The sequence below is a fragment of the Musa acuminata genome, chromosome BXJ1-4, assembly GCF_036884655.1.
Source record: "Musa acuminata AAA Group cultivar baxijiao chromosome BXJ1-4, Cavendish_Baxijiao_AAA, whole genome shotgun sequence".
Lineage (NCBI taxonomy): Eukaryota > Viridiplantae > Streptophyta > Magnoliopsida > Zingiberales > Musaceae > Musa > Musa acuminata.
In genome coordinates, this window is record NC_088330.1 from 32,598,081 (window position 1) to 32,611,627 (window position 13,547).

The following is a 13,547-nucleotide window of genomic DNA, read 5'->3' on the forward strand; positions in this document are numbered from 1 at the left end:
TTTTGACAAATTTAATAAGTGACGTATGCAATATGGAAACAACAAAACCTTTATAGGCTATCGCGAGAGAACTAATTGAGTTTAAGTTTAACGAATGTATGCGAAAATCGATGAAAAAATATATAAAAAATTATCAAAAATAGATAGAGAGAAGTGGGTTACTATATTTTTTTGTGGGATGATGATATGCAATGTTAACAAAAAAATGCTTCCAAAAGCATGAATTCATTGCTGAAAGATAACCTAGACTTTCAATAACATATATAATCAAGATGACACAAAGGAAAGTTGTTGAGTGGTTTTATTTACATCATTAAATTGACAATGTTATGATCTATACATTGACATCTCCAAGAAATTTCAAAGTCAAAAGATAAGGCTAGATTCTACACTATTCACCCTCACTCGAATAATATTTTCTAGGTCTACACATCTATTGAGATAGTCATAGTAGACCTGAAAAACTAAAATAGTTTATGTTGGTGTTTTGATATATTTATTATTCCATGCCCTCATGCAATAGTTGCTATTGGATTTTTGAATTCCAATCCATATGACTATTATGAGGATTAATTTTTGGCAGAATATTGAAGAAGAATTATAGTGACACCATCTTCCCAACAAGAAGCAAGCAGTTTTGGGTTAAAGAAACCTAATGATAGGATTATCTTACCTTCCAAGAGAGTAAAACCACCGAGCAGAAGAAAGAATGCAAGGATCGAATTGAGACACAATGGTTAAATCCTCAGAAATGTTAGGTCACAATCGGTTGTATAAGTTAATGTTCTAAAATATAAAGCAATATTGTTTCTTCAATCTTTTTGTATAGCCTAGTTTTGGTTAGTCTTTTGTTATCTATATTAGTTATAAGGGGTGATTTTTTATGTATAGTATATGTATACAAGTATACTGATATAATTTTTCAATAAGTGTGCCACAACATTGTGAGACATCTAATAATTTTGAATATGAAGTTACTAGTTTATAATTGATGTTATAATTTTTGCTATACAAATATTTTTGATGATACTTGAATAGTAGATTTATTGATTGAGATATGTCCTGTTGGGATGATCACGTTCCAAATTCCAATAATTATACTAAAATTATCTTAAAAATAAAAATTGGGCCAAATTAACTTAGAGTCATGTTATGATAGTTTTGGAGAATTTGGTTCTAATTTGGATTAATTTTAACTTTAGTTACACTCAAGTTACAAATAGGATAACATTACGATCTAATATTTGGATCATCATATGCCAAATTTCATTAATTATACTAATTTTTTTAAAAAAATATTCATCAACGTAAAATCATGTCATAGATGTTTTGGATAAGTTTGAATTCGTTACTTTTATTGTAACTAAGTGTACAATAGAATTACACTAGTGTTATATTATAGATACACTCGATCATAGTATAACACTATAGTGGTGATGGTACCACCACTGGGCAGTGCTGTATTCAATTACAGTGGTGGCACCACCCTTATATTAGGTGATAGTATCGCCAATAATTGTAGTACTCTTCTTGAAAATAATAAAATTTAAAATAATCTAAAAATAGAAAAAAGCTAAGATAAATTCTACTAAATATGTTAGAAACATAATATTATAGTTTTAAAGAATTTTGAATAGGTTTAGAGATAATTGAATATATTTATACTTGAGTTACACTCGTATAAGTTATACTGACTAGACCTATCATAGATTAAATGTAAAGATCTTCTACTTCACCATTTATTGACTATTAAATCATTAAAAATATAAAATAATATAAAACATGTTAGAAACATGTTAATATAGTTTTTTTAAAGTTTGAGTAGGTATGGATGATATTTAGAGTTAGTTACACTTGAATTATACTCAAGTTACACTCGGGTTGTAGTGGATTACAAATTCAATATAGAAACATGATATCTCATCGCCTATTGATTCTAAAATAAAAGTATAAAAATATATTAAAAATATGTTATCATAGCTTTGGAGAAGCTTAAGAAGGATTAAGAATGATCGGAGATATTTGAGTTACACACAAGTTATACTTGGGTTATACTAGATCATATGTTCAATTTAAAAATCTCATATTTAGCCACATATGACTCTAAAATAAAAAAATATAAATATATTAGAAGTATGTTTTTACAGTTTAAAAAAAAATTAGGTAAGTTTAGGGATAAATTCAATATTTATACTCAAGTTATACTAGAGTTATATTCGGGTCATATTCGAGTTACACTCGATTCAATTCAAAATAACCTATTTGGAAAATGAAGTATCTTAAATTAACACTCATGTGAGAAACATAATAATCATGTACAATCAATCACAATAGATAAAGACTTGTTGATAATAACTTTAACACGACATGGAAGAAATTCACATTAACATTAATCAGATTGAATTCCAAACCAATTTGACATTGTCAAACAATTTCTAAAACAATAGAGGCCATCATACAAGTCAATAACAACACCCATCCAATTATAGTTGCTCAAATATCTCTGTGTCTTGTCACATAATCACAATCGTCTAATATAGCATTGGCGATTTGGAGCCTAAATAATTACATTTCTCATTGGCAAAATTTCATATCTTCGTCCATCAGCAAGTGATCCATAGAGGCCATCATACAAATCAATAACAACACCCATTCAATTATAGTTGCTCAAATATCTCTGTCTTGTTACATAATAACAGTCCTTTAATATAGCATTGACAATTTGGAACCTAAACAATTACATTTCTCATTGGCTAAATTTCATGTCTTTGTCCATCAACAAGTGATCCATGTACTTCATCACAAATATTGTGCATTCATTGCTATGAAAATAGTGATAAAATAAATTAGTATAATAATTACATAACTTGACCAATGTGAATAACATGATTTACTTATGATCCATCTTGTTGAGGACATTTGACTATCTTTGTCTTTCATCCCTTGGCAATAATCTTCTCTATAATGCTAGGATGGAGACAAATCAACTATGGATATGTCCTTGAATTTTTTTACCTATTTCTCAATAAATAATTACTTAATATAAGATAAATATTCTAATAGCATAACTAGTCAAATTAGAACACTAACCATTAATCTAAATATGTTTGAATGTGATTTTTTGGGGGAGAATTGTAAGGGGAATAAATCTTCTCCTAAAGATCTATCACTAGGTTATGCCAATTACTATATAGTGGAATAAAAATGGAGCCATCGAAGGTGATCTTGCATTTGAGTTTGCAATTCTTCATCTCAAATGCATGATATGCTGCCTATAATTAAAAACCAATAAAAATATTAGTTGATCAATCACAAAGTAATACAAATTAAAGAACAAAAACCAAATATACTACTTTACCTCAAAATCACTCCACAAAGAACAAACATAATTAAAATTTTTATCCTGATTATATAGTTTTATGACAAAAAATAAATTGATAGGCATTTATAACTTCTCCATCACTAAATTCTCCCACAACCAACAAATTCCAAAATGATTTATGTTCATACATATCATGATTCTGTCTTTCCAAAATGTAGAACAACTTGTACTATAAATAACAAATAAAAATTCAATCATTTATAGTTACTTAATTTAACAATCAATTATTTGTAACACTTACTATAAATTCTTCAGTTTTGAAGCCAAAATAGCAATCGCTTCTTCATCACTACTGAACTTCTCATAAATATGCAAGATGCAAAATATTAGTCAATATAATTAAATTAATTAAATTATAAATAAAATTGGATTTGGATCACCTTTTTAAAATTTTCTTTTTACATCTTGTAGGATTAAAGACGTCTCTACAACATGGACTTTCGTATGCTTATCTCTAGTCTCTCAGAATCCTTTAGATAACTTTTTCTTCCTAAAAAAATATGAGCAATGTTTAAGGTTCGATAAATCATAAGCATATACAGGAGTGTCAACGTTTGAGCCCTTGATTGATCCTTCCGAATGATAGGTATGGCGAAATAAATTTTAGATCAAACATCATGATAGGCCTGCAGTCATAAGATGTTCAGGTTCATGAACCTTGAGTATTTTATGTAATCTTTTAATTTTATTTTTTAATGTAATCTTTTATGTAGTCCTCGACGCCTGCAGATGCTCGGATTACAAGTTACCACTTTCAATAGGCTAACATATAGGTGAAAGCACTCCGGCCTGTCATGCTATTCACCAATTTGTCTTTTCTTTACGTATAATTTATGAAGACATGACGTATTGATACTGACTGATACGTACTTGGTACTAAACTAATCGGGAGGTAACACAAGTGTTTGGTACTGAGACGTAGTGCGACATCATTGCCAATTTGCTCGCTTATGATTTAGGTGATAGTCCAAAGTTTCAAGTAAGCTTCGTGGCAGTAAGAAGACGATCATTAGCGCACAAGATATAGACACTCGTTAATGTCATTATCATATATTAAAACAAAAGGAAGCAGCAATTATAATAAGACAGAGAGAGAATGTGAGTTTTCTTTGGTGGATCAACGAGATTTGGACCTAATTTTGCTGGTTTGGGCCCATAGATTTCATCTACAATAACCATTATACTGCATTTGCTTAATCTAACGATGGACAGGATTTTTAAGGTAAAAAACAAACAAAAATAGAAAATAGCAAGAAAGTAAACTCTAATAATACAAAGAAGAGTACAAGAATGACTATGCCAGACAAGATTCCAGTAATTTTCTTCTGCAACCACAACATCAAATAAAGGAACGGAGAGATCGAAGCATAAGATAACATACGAATGTCTTGACGAGTATCAAGGAAAATAAGATTATAAAGGTATTGTTACAGGCAGGAAAACAAATTGAGAAGGGAAGAAGAAGAGAGATGGCGGGATACGCAGTTCATTTCATCTCAAGGCTTCTGCACAACCCTGATCCGAGCCCAAGAAAGGCATCACATTTGCACTCCTTCCTCGTCGGCTGAAGCCCCCTGCAACGGCTAAAACAACGTGTGCACTCTTCTACTTGCTGCTGTGACGGAGGAGGGCTTAAACACAAGTCCAGGTTGAGGTCCGGACACCTGTACTTCTGGATCTGCCATGACCCTTCCCTGCTGCTGCTGCTACTACAGCTGCTGCTGCTGCCAAGTATCTTCTCTTGCTCACATGGAAGAAGGCTCCTATCCTTCTCCTCACCCTTTGCGAAAGACATCGCGAAGCCCGATACGGGCGCATGGATCAAACGGTGCTTCTCCGGGTCTATTCCTCGACTCAACAGCTTTCTCCTGATGTGCGTGTTCCAGTAGTTCTTTATCTCGTTGTCTGTCCTTCCCGGCAACCTTCCAGCTATAAGAGACCACCTGAGCAGCTCATCGGAGTTGCCATTTAGAATCACATCAGAGCTATAGCTATTATAGTCGATCGTAGTTTATGATCGCAAGCACAGTGATCACTCACTTGTTACCGAGGTGGCTGTGGAGATTAATGATGAGCTCGTCCTCTACTTCGGTGAAGTTGCCACGCTTGAGGCCGGGGCGCAAGTAGTTGATCCAGCGCAGGCGGCAACTCTTACCGCACCGGAGAAGGCCGGCCTTCTTGGGGAGCGAGCGCCAGCACCCTTCTCCGTGGGCGCGGATGTAAGCTACAAGGCGGTCGTCTTCCTCCTTGGTCCATGCTCCTTTGTTGATGTGGGCCCTCTCGCAGCATGGAGACCTCCCCATCTCACCTCAGAACCTACAAGAATAGAATCCTCGACCTTCCTCCCCCTCCTCGCTCCAGCTATATATCGTTGAAGTGGGGGGGAGACTTCAAGTCGAGTTGGTAAGCAGAAAAGGATGACATGGGAGGAGTGGATTGGAGGAGGCTTCCCTCTCTCCTCATGTCATCACTACCTAAAAAATCCAGTTGAATCAAAGGTGGCCATTGCATTATTATACTCGGGTAGGTTGGAACCAACGTGGGGCATTACATTGTGGGTGGACGCATGCTGCTGTTTCTGGTTTCAGGCGGGCTTCCGCCTGTTTAGGTCCCAGTCAAAGAGTCCTCGCCAACTTTGCTTCGTATCTTTGATGCTCGCATGTACTGCTAGCCATGTATTTAATGTTTTGGACAAAGCTAACACTCCCGGTTAGGATCTTCACATACGTATTCATTATCTATTCCTATACTTGTGTGACATATTGGTGGTGAGGATATTCTCAGGAATATTCTGTTAATTTTTCTACTAAGATCTTGGATCTTGTCATATGGTGATGGATATATTATCACTCAGAATGATCCAACATCTTCCGTTCCTTTGCCTCCTCAAGTGACCCATCACCCCAATCCTTCATGCCCAACCCTTATCACCACCCTCTCTCTCTCTGCTGACAAAAATTCTACGAAGATGCTGGACGAAGATATTATGGAGGATTCTTGATAACAGTTGATGAGGATGCACTGATGATGTCAACTACCTTTCTAAGCTTTCCAGTTGCTCTTCTCTGTTGGCACAAGCAGATGGTTTGGGATTTAGAGTGCTGGTCATCAAGAAACCTTTTCTTTTTGTCCTCCATTTTCTTTCTTGGATGGAATTTTTGTCCCCCACGCCCACACTGAGTTGTTGTCCAGTTCTCTTCTTCCTTCACATCACAATCTTGTCTTCATGGTTTCTTTTGTCGCAACCTCCGCCATCACAGTTCGATTACGTAAAGCATGTATCTGATTACTCCAAAAAAACTAATATTGCATCACAACATACTAATTTAGAGATAATATTGGTTTTGAGTTAATTATGGTGCATAAATTGTCACAAATTTGCACGCAGGAAACCTTACAATAAAAATGCAACTTACCCTAATTAAATCAAATGGACCTAATTAAGACGAAGCTGTGTGGTCTGCTCGTCGTGTGGAGATGTTGGCTTTATGATCCTTGTGTTTGGTGTTTCACTTGTTTGTAACCGTGCTTATGACTCCCAATGAAAACAAGACAAAATCCACAAAACATGGCGGCGTAAATCATGCCAATCACTCCAAGTATGTGATGTACCATTTTATATTATATTGCTTCTTTATTCTTAATCCATGTTGGGACTGTGTTTGTTTGGTCGAACAAGGAATTTTGTGAGTTTATAATCGAGCATGATCCTATAAATCAACTCGAGATTCTAAACGAACTTGAGCTTTGCCATTCCCAAACTCTCTCACTCATTTGAAAACTAAGCTTAAGAATTAGGCTTAAGCTTAGCATATTAATCTTGATGAAGGGGTCAGAACGAGTCTTTAACAAATCCTAGTAATGATTAAACTAACATGAGAATCACATAATGATGTAACCATGAAAGTTATCTCTATCTTTTCCTTGGTTGTGTTTGAAGGAAAAGTAAGCCAACAACTTCTTTGAAGATATAAGCATTACGTACGATCCATGTCAATTTGTTTACAGATCTATACAAATCGAAATAGATTCAAGTATTGTCTGTTCAACTAAGACATAAATCTAAACAGTTCAATAACGATCGTAATGGTATAGTAATAGAATCAAGAGAGAGAATCAAATCTACATAGCTCCGAATACTGTGGGAACAAAATAAATCAAGCTCCAAATGCAGAAGCAATAATTAAATCTGTGGTCTTTAAAGGGTTTTCATCAGAAAACCGATCGAATTCAGGGGGACAAAAACCTACGTGCAATGTTCGAAGCAATTCAAGAGAAAACGACGGACACTTCCTCCACCAACAATCTATTGAGAATGACCATTACATATAGTCTTTTGCATTCAGTGGGGGCAGCTCCACTGCCACTTTCGGTAGTCGCCAAAACAATGGACAATGGCAAGTCGTCAACCTTAGCACACAGCCATTTTTGGTAGCCGCCAAACGGTGGACAATGGCAAGTCGTCAACCATAGCACACAGCCAAGTCGTCAACCTTGGCACAGACCGAATCTTATAAGTGGATGACTGCAGCTTAATAATTCACCAAACTTCAATTTTTTCTATCAATTACTTGAAATTACATAGAGTGAGTCAAGTAGAATGTCTAGAGACCGATGAAGAAGGGAAAGAAATAAAATGCTATTTGTCTTTTACATCAAACTCCTTCAATTCTTTTCTCTATATATCTGTCCTTTTTCTTCTTCTTCTTCTTCGTCTTCTCATGTTTCCCATTCTTTGCTCTCAGATCATCTGCAGTCGCCTTGGCAGATGACTTTGCCAGCGCCACTGCACTCATAGAGCTCGCAGGGTTCAATACCTTCCGGATCTTGAAGACTGACCATGCGGTTCCAACAGCGTGTCCTGCAGCTTGAAGGCTGTCGTGTGTGACTTTGGCTGCTTCGTCACCGTACCTGCGGCACCAAAGTTCCAATGCACACATATATATATTATATACTGCAGTATTACTAGGCAATATTATAATGCACCGTGATCGATCCAACGCAATACCGAATCCCTCATCTTATCGAGTAATGTCGTCTCTGGAAATTCAAGATTGAGAAAACTAAATAAATAATAATAATAATTCAAACGGACCTGTGACACACAACTCCGGTAGTCACTTCCGAAGATGTTTTCAGGACATTCTTACCAGCCACTTCAGCAGCATCACAGATTTTACCTGTTGGCATCCCATAAAAAAGGTTAATTTATTAGGCCAACTAGGAGAATAACCGAGTGTTAGTAGTTCCATAATTATTGATATCATATATTATTTGAGATTAAGGATTACAAACAGAAATATGAACATAAACATCTCGTGTTACATAAATAATAGATAAGCGTAATGTATGTTATTTGATGTAATGAAATATATATATATATATATATATATATATATATATATATATATATATTAAAGAATATAAATAAAAACAGAGCATCTAATAAATTTGTATTTTTTTTATATTTATGTGAACTAAAATCAACATTCTAAAATAGAACATCAAAAACACCAATCTAAGACACCAATTGGAGAGGGAATTGAAGTAGAATCGTACCAAATCCATCTAGAGAAGCAAGGACAACCTCGGCAGGCAAGAGTCGGAAAAGCTTACTGCCTACTTTTGAAGTCACAATAGAGTTTGTAACAGTCCCTGAAAACTTCAATACTCCAGTGAGAACTCCATTTGCCACTTTGTCTGACAATTTCGTGATCCTTTTTGCCCTGGGGAAGATAAAAGCATGCTCAAGGAAAAGTCCAAGAAGGGGAAAGAAAATATCGCTGTTGCCAACCTCGATATCTTATTTTATATAATCATCTAAGAAAATTATATTATAATTTTACTAAATATAATTCCTTAATTATCAATTATATATTTTTTTTCACATCCCCTCAATCATTATTGTTTCTAAAACTTATTTTATCCATCAGTCAAGGTGCTGACATCGAAACTCTATTAGGAGGATAATAATAATGACGATGATGATGGGAAGAAGAAGAAAGAAAAAAATTGGGACGAATTAAAAGCATTCCCGGTGTCTCCTAAAAATATTAAAAGTTTTCAAGTCACAAATAACAAAAGGGGTTATCGATAAAAAATAATTTATTAAACAAATATATGGTCATGCATAAGAATTGCAAATAAAAACATAGGAGTGAAAGAAACTAGAAATGACAAGTAATATGTTACTATTTCTTTAATCTAAAATAAGTTTCTGATTCAATTTACTTCATTGTGACTTACTATTTCTTTAATCTAAAATAGTTTCTGATTCAATTTACTCCATTGTGAAATCATATCAAAGCGACCAAAGCTAACCTTTTCATCCTCTTCATGGTAGCCTTGCTGATTTCTGCCGGATTTGAGCATGGCGTCACTTTCCCCTTCAGCTTATCCTCCCCCTGCTTAATCCGATTCGCCGTCACATCCCCACACCACAAGATCCCCTTGATGATCTTCCCAGAACCCTTAGCGACCAATTTTGCCGCCGTGCTGCTGTAGTTCTCCACGTCAGGCGCAAGAGTCGTCCAGTACGCGGCCGACCGCTCCTTCAACATCCCCTCGGCCGGCGTCACCTCCAACTCCACCGATCCATTCAGGACTTGTATCATCGCCGAAGACGACGCCGTCGCCGCCTGATCCTCTCCCTGCACCGATATCTCCTGCACTGAGAAACTACTGGAAGCCTGGAGCAGGCAATCCAATTCCCTGAGGAGACTCTCCTGCGTCTTTGAGGTGAAGGTGAGGCCGTAGTTGAGGAGGTCGTTGCCGTCGTCATCGTCGAGGAAGTTGGGGGGAACATGGAGGGAGAAGAAGTAGTGGGAGTGATCGAGCTTTACGATAATCTCGTCGCGGAGGAGGGGCCACCGAACAAGGCCGTCACCGACAACAGCGAGAACTGTGAGAGTGTTATCGCCCTGGCGGAGGCGTACGAGGGAGAAGTCCCCAGCGCCGAGCTCGATGCTGTAGTTGGGGTCGATGAGGTAGACGATGGCGCCGGGGACGCAGATGAGGGTCTCCTCAACCGGACCTTCCTCGACCGGGGCCGGTAGGGCGAGGTTGTTGGCCTCCGCATCATCGTCTTCGACATCGGCGAAGGGGTTCCAGGCATGGTCTCTGATGCCGGTCGAAGGATCCGAGGAGGCGGCGGAGGGGTTACCGGGAGAGGGAGGGGGGTGGGACGAGGAGGAGGCTGATGGCATGAGGAAGGGGGAGTGGTGTTTGCGATCGGACTCGACGACGCGAGGAGTGTAGCGCTCGGGTGGCGGCTGCTTGGATTCCCGCGTTATGGCGAAAGAAGCTTAAACTTCCGGCGACGAGACCGTTACATACAGATTAAATAGATGTTGACTTACGAAGGACGTAAATATAATTAGAAATATTTGAAGAATTAAAATGCGATGTAATAAAATCTTACAACGCCTTTCCTTAATCGATATTAACATATGTATATATTAATAATTTTAGAAAAATAATATGTAAAATGTAAATCTTGTCAACGTTTAACCACCGAGGTTGACAGTGATGAAAGTAAAGAAGATAAAAGGAAAAAAAGGAAAAAAGAAATAAAAAGAAAGAAAAATATGAAGGGATGGGAAAGACAGAAAGGATTAATATTTTTTTTATTTGGATTTCTAATTTTTATATTATTGTTGATTCTATTTAATTTGAAAAATTGTATACATATTGTTCATGCATGAATCAACAACATGTTTTTTGTTATGTATGTCGTTTTGGGTATACTGATGTTTGGTACGCTGATATCTGATTAGGTTGTGTGTGTTGCTTTTGGTATACTAACATTTGATTAGTTAGATTGCAAGATAAATTTATGTGATATTATTATACGATGCACGTTACATGAATAGTATCATTTTGATCATTTACATTATTCCCATTGATGAGTAAGGAGATCAGTTTATTGATTCTATTAGAGGATTAATGGATCATCAAAGATGATAGACTCGACAGGAATTTTCTCTATCAAATATTCAAGGAGTTAAATCGTATCAAGAGTTAAAAAAAGATCTATTTGTTAGCGACTATCATTCATGTTTGTTTTTATGATAAATTATAGAATTTAAATACTATTCATTATTACATGATATGCACCTATTGATGTTCACTTCTTTCTTTTTATTCATACTATATTCATGCAAATGATAGTTGACTCTTATAAATGTACCTATTTATTCAACTTATTACTACTTGCATTTTTGTGTATTATTCCCTTTACTAATTTTTAGATGACAGTATATTTCGATTGACAAAATAAAGTTGAGATGATATTTGGAGAATATTAAAGGTATTTATTTACGTGATTACTATTACGATATATTTTTTTATATTTTTATTAAAGAATGTGAACATTAAAAGAAAATTTTATAGATTTTACTTATTAGGGGCATGACATATAGATGGTTAAAAATGAGCCCATACAAGAATCCCAATATTATTAAAAATCGAATAATATCATATAAGAAAATATCTCGAGTGCAATATAGAAGAATAGGAGAGTGACTTCAAAACTAAAAATATATATTCAAAAGGATGCCTTACAATCTCTGAGCCTCTTTTGATGCTACATCATTTCTTTTCCCAATTATTTACCTAAAGAATTAGGTAAATTTTTTTATTGATAAAATATAAACTCAAAACTTTAATTCTAACTATAATAGAAATTTCTGTTTTGAGTAACACTCGTAAAGTAAAATCATAACTAATCTTAAAGTTTGATTTAGTATTTTTTTTTTCATGACATAAATTCTCTATCATCTACACTTTTAAAATAATATAACATAATTTTATTTAAATCTTTTAATTCAAAAAAAATTAATATAATTTTTTTTATCTCCAATAATCTTTTTATCATATCTATATAATAAAGAGATTTAAAATAACGTATAAAAATTATTCTTCTACTATAATCTAATATGTCGATTACTTTCTTGGTAATTGAGATATATCCCAAAGAGGTAATTATTAAGGAAGGAGAAAAGACTTATAAGTCAAACAAATATATCATAAATTAATAATAAAAATATTAAAATATTAATGTAAGATTAGTATAATTCGATACTCTTTATTGGCATCGATGGAGAAAATCAAATTTTTTTATCACGTGAGATCAGTCATAAGATCCTTAAGTTAGTCTCAACTTAAGGATCAATTTTTCTTGTATACCCTCTTACGTAAATTTAAAAAAATATTTTATCTTTTTTTCTCACTCATTCTAGATTTATGAGAGAGAAATATAAGAGTATCCAAAATATTTTTTCATATCTTACTTTCCATTAAAACGTAAAAATACATTAGATATTTATGATAATAAATCCTAATTAACTAAGGATTTTCTTTTCTACTAATCATAATCCACATCTATCAAGTATTTTGAATCCTTTTAGGACTCATCGAGAGTGGACATTATCTTGTGATTACTTATGCTCATACTAGTGAAGACAAATGATGACTTGTCATCATGAAACAACACCGTCGGTGATAACTCTGTTAACCATGAAACAACAGCAGCTCGTCACTTATCATGGTGTAGGAAGAACGTAGAGGACTTCCGACGGAAGCGTTTCAGGCAAATGCGCACCCTCCTATTCTTAGGTGGACGTGACAATGTGAGTTTGGCTTGAAACGAGTTCCAAGAGATGAGACGTCCGCGAGTGCTGGATTTGAGCGACTGCGATGTACAGGTGTTGCCGAGTTCAATAGCTCTTTCGAAGCATCTTCGTTACTTGGGCCTGTCTAATACCTGAATCAAAAGGTTGCCCAGATGTTTAACTCAACTTATCCATCTCCAAACTCTGCAACTTGAGAACCGCAAACTCCGTTCAAAAGCTGAAACTGTACGAGGTCTGCAACAAGAATGGACAGGGATCAACCAGCTGCTGCACTTGAATCAACTCCAGGGACATCTTTCCATAAAAATTCCTCCAAGTCAAGCTGGAACACGTTAGTCTAACAGAGCCAATGGGATTTCACTATTTCTGCTGGGGTTTTCCGATGTTGGAGAGTCTATCTCTACGTTAATATAGAGATACTGCTGCCCCAGACTGCGCAGATTATCAATCATGGACTGCCCTGGCCTCGAGGAACTACCGTTCCTGCCTCCATGTTTAGGATAATCGACAATATCACAAGTTGGCGGATTGGT

The 13,547-nt window shown here is 35.5% G+C and overlaps 2 protein-coding genes across 2 annotated transcripts; both read right to left on the reverse strand.

Annotated features, from left to right (window-relative positions):
* Positions 1–4,639: 4,639 nt before the first annotated feature.
* LOC103994829 (MYB31 transcription factor31) lies at positions 4,640–5,739 on the reverse strand. Its single transcript, XM_009415306.3, has 2 exons — positions 5,423–5,739; positions 4,640–5,325 (listed from the first exon to the last, which is right to left on the reverse strand). Exons 1-2 carry the CDS (start codon positions 5,683–5,685, stop codon positions 4,869–4,871), a joined length of 720 nt encoding a protein of 239 aa, XP_009413581.2. The 5' UTR covers positions 5,686–5,739; the 3' UTR covers positions 4,640–4,868.
* A 2,298-nt stretch (positions 5,740–8,037) lies between these two features.
* Positions 8,038–10,587, reverse strand: LOC135672156 (senescence/dehydration-associated protein At4g35985, chloroplastic-like). The gene is made up of 4 exons (XM_065180610.1): positions 9,704–10,587; positions 8,942–9,108; positions 8,478–8,562; positions 8,038–8,293 (listed from the first exon to the last, which is right to left on the reverse strand). The coding sequence occupies exons 1-4, from the start codon at positions 10,585–10,587 to the stop codon at positions 8,038–8,040; spliced, it is 1,392 nt and encodes a 463-aa protein (XP_065036682.1).
* Between the last annotated feature and the right edge of the window lie 2,960 nt (positions 10,588–13,547).

Coding starts and splice junctions, on each gene's coding strand:
- LOC103994829 (XM_009415306.3), bottom strand. CDS start 5,685: ATGGGGAGGTCTCCATGCTGCGAGAGGGCCCACATCAACAAAGGAGCA. Junction 5,326..5,422: donor CACAGCCACCTCGGTAACAA/GTGAGTGATCAC, acceptor TGAGCTGCTCAG/GTGGTCTCTTATAGCTGGAA.
- LOC135672156 (XM_065180610.1), bottom strand. CDS start 10,587: ATGCCATCAGCCTCCTCCTCGTCCCACCCCCCTCCCTCTCCCGGTAAC. Junction 8,563..8,941: donor TGCTTCTCTAGATGGATTTG/GTACGATTCTAC, acceptor GGATGCCAACAG/GTAAAATCTGTGATGCTGCT. Junction 8,294..8,477: donor ACCGGAGTTGTGTGTCACAG/GTCCGTTTGAAT, acceptor TTGGTGCCGCAG/GTACGGTGACGAAGCAGCCA.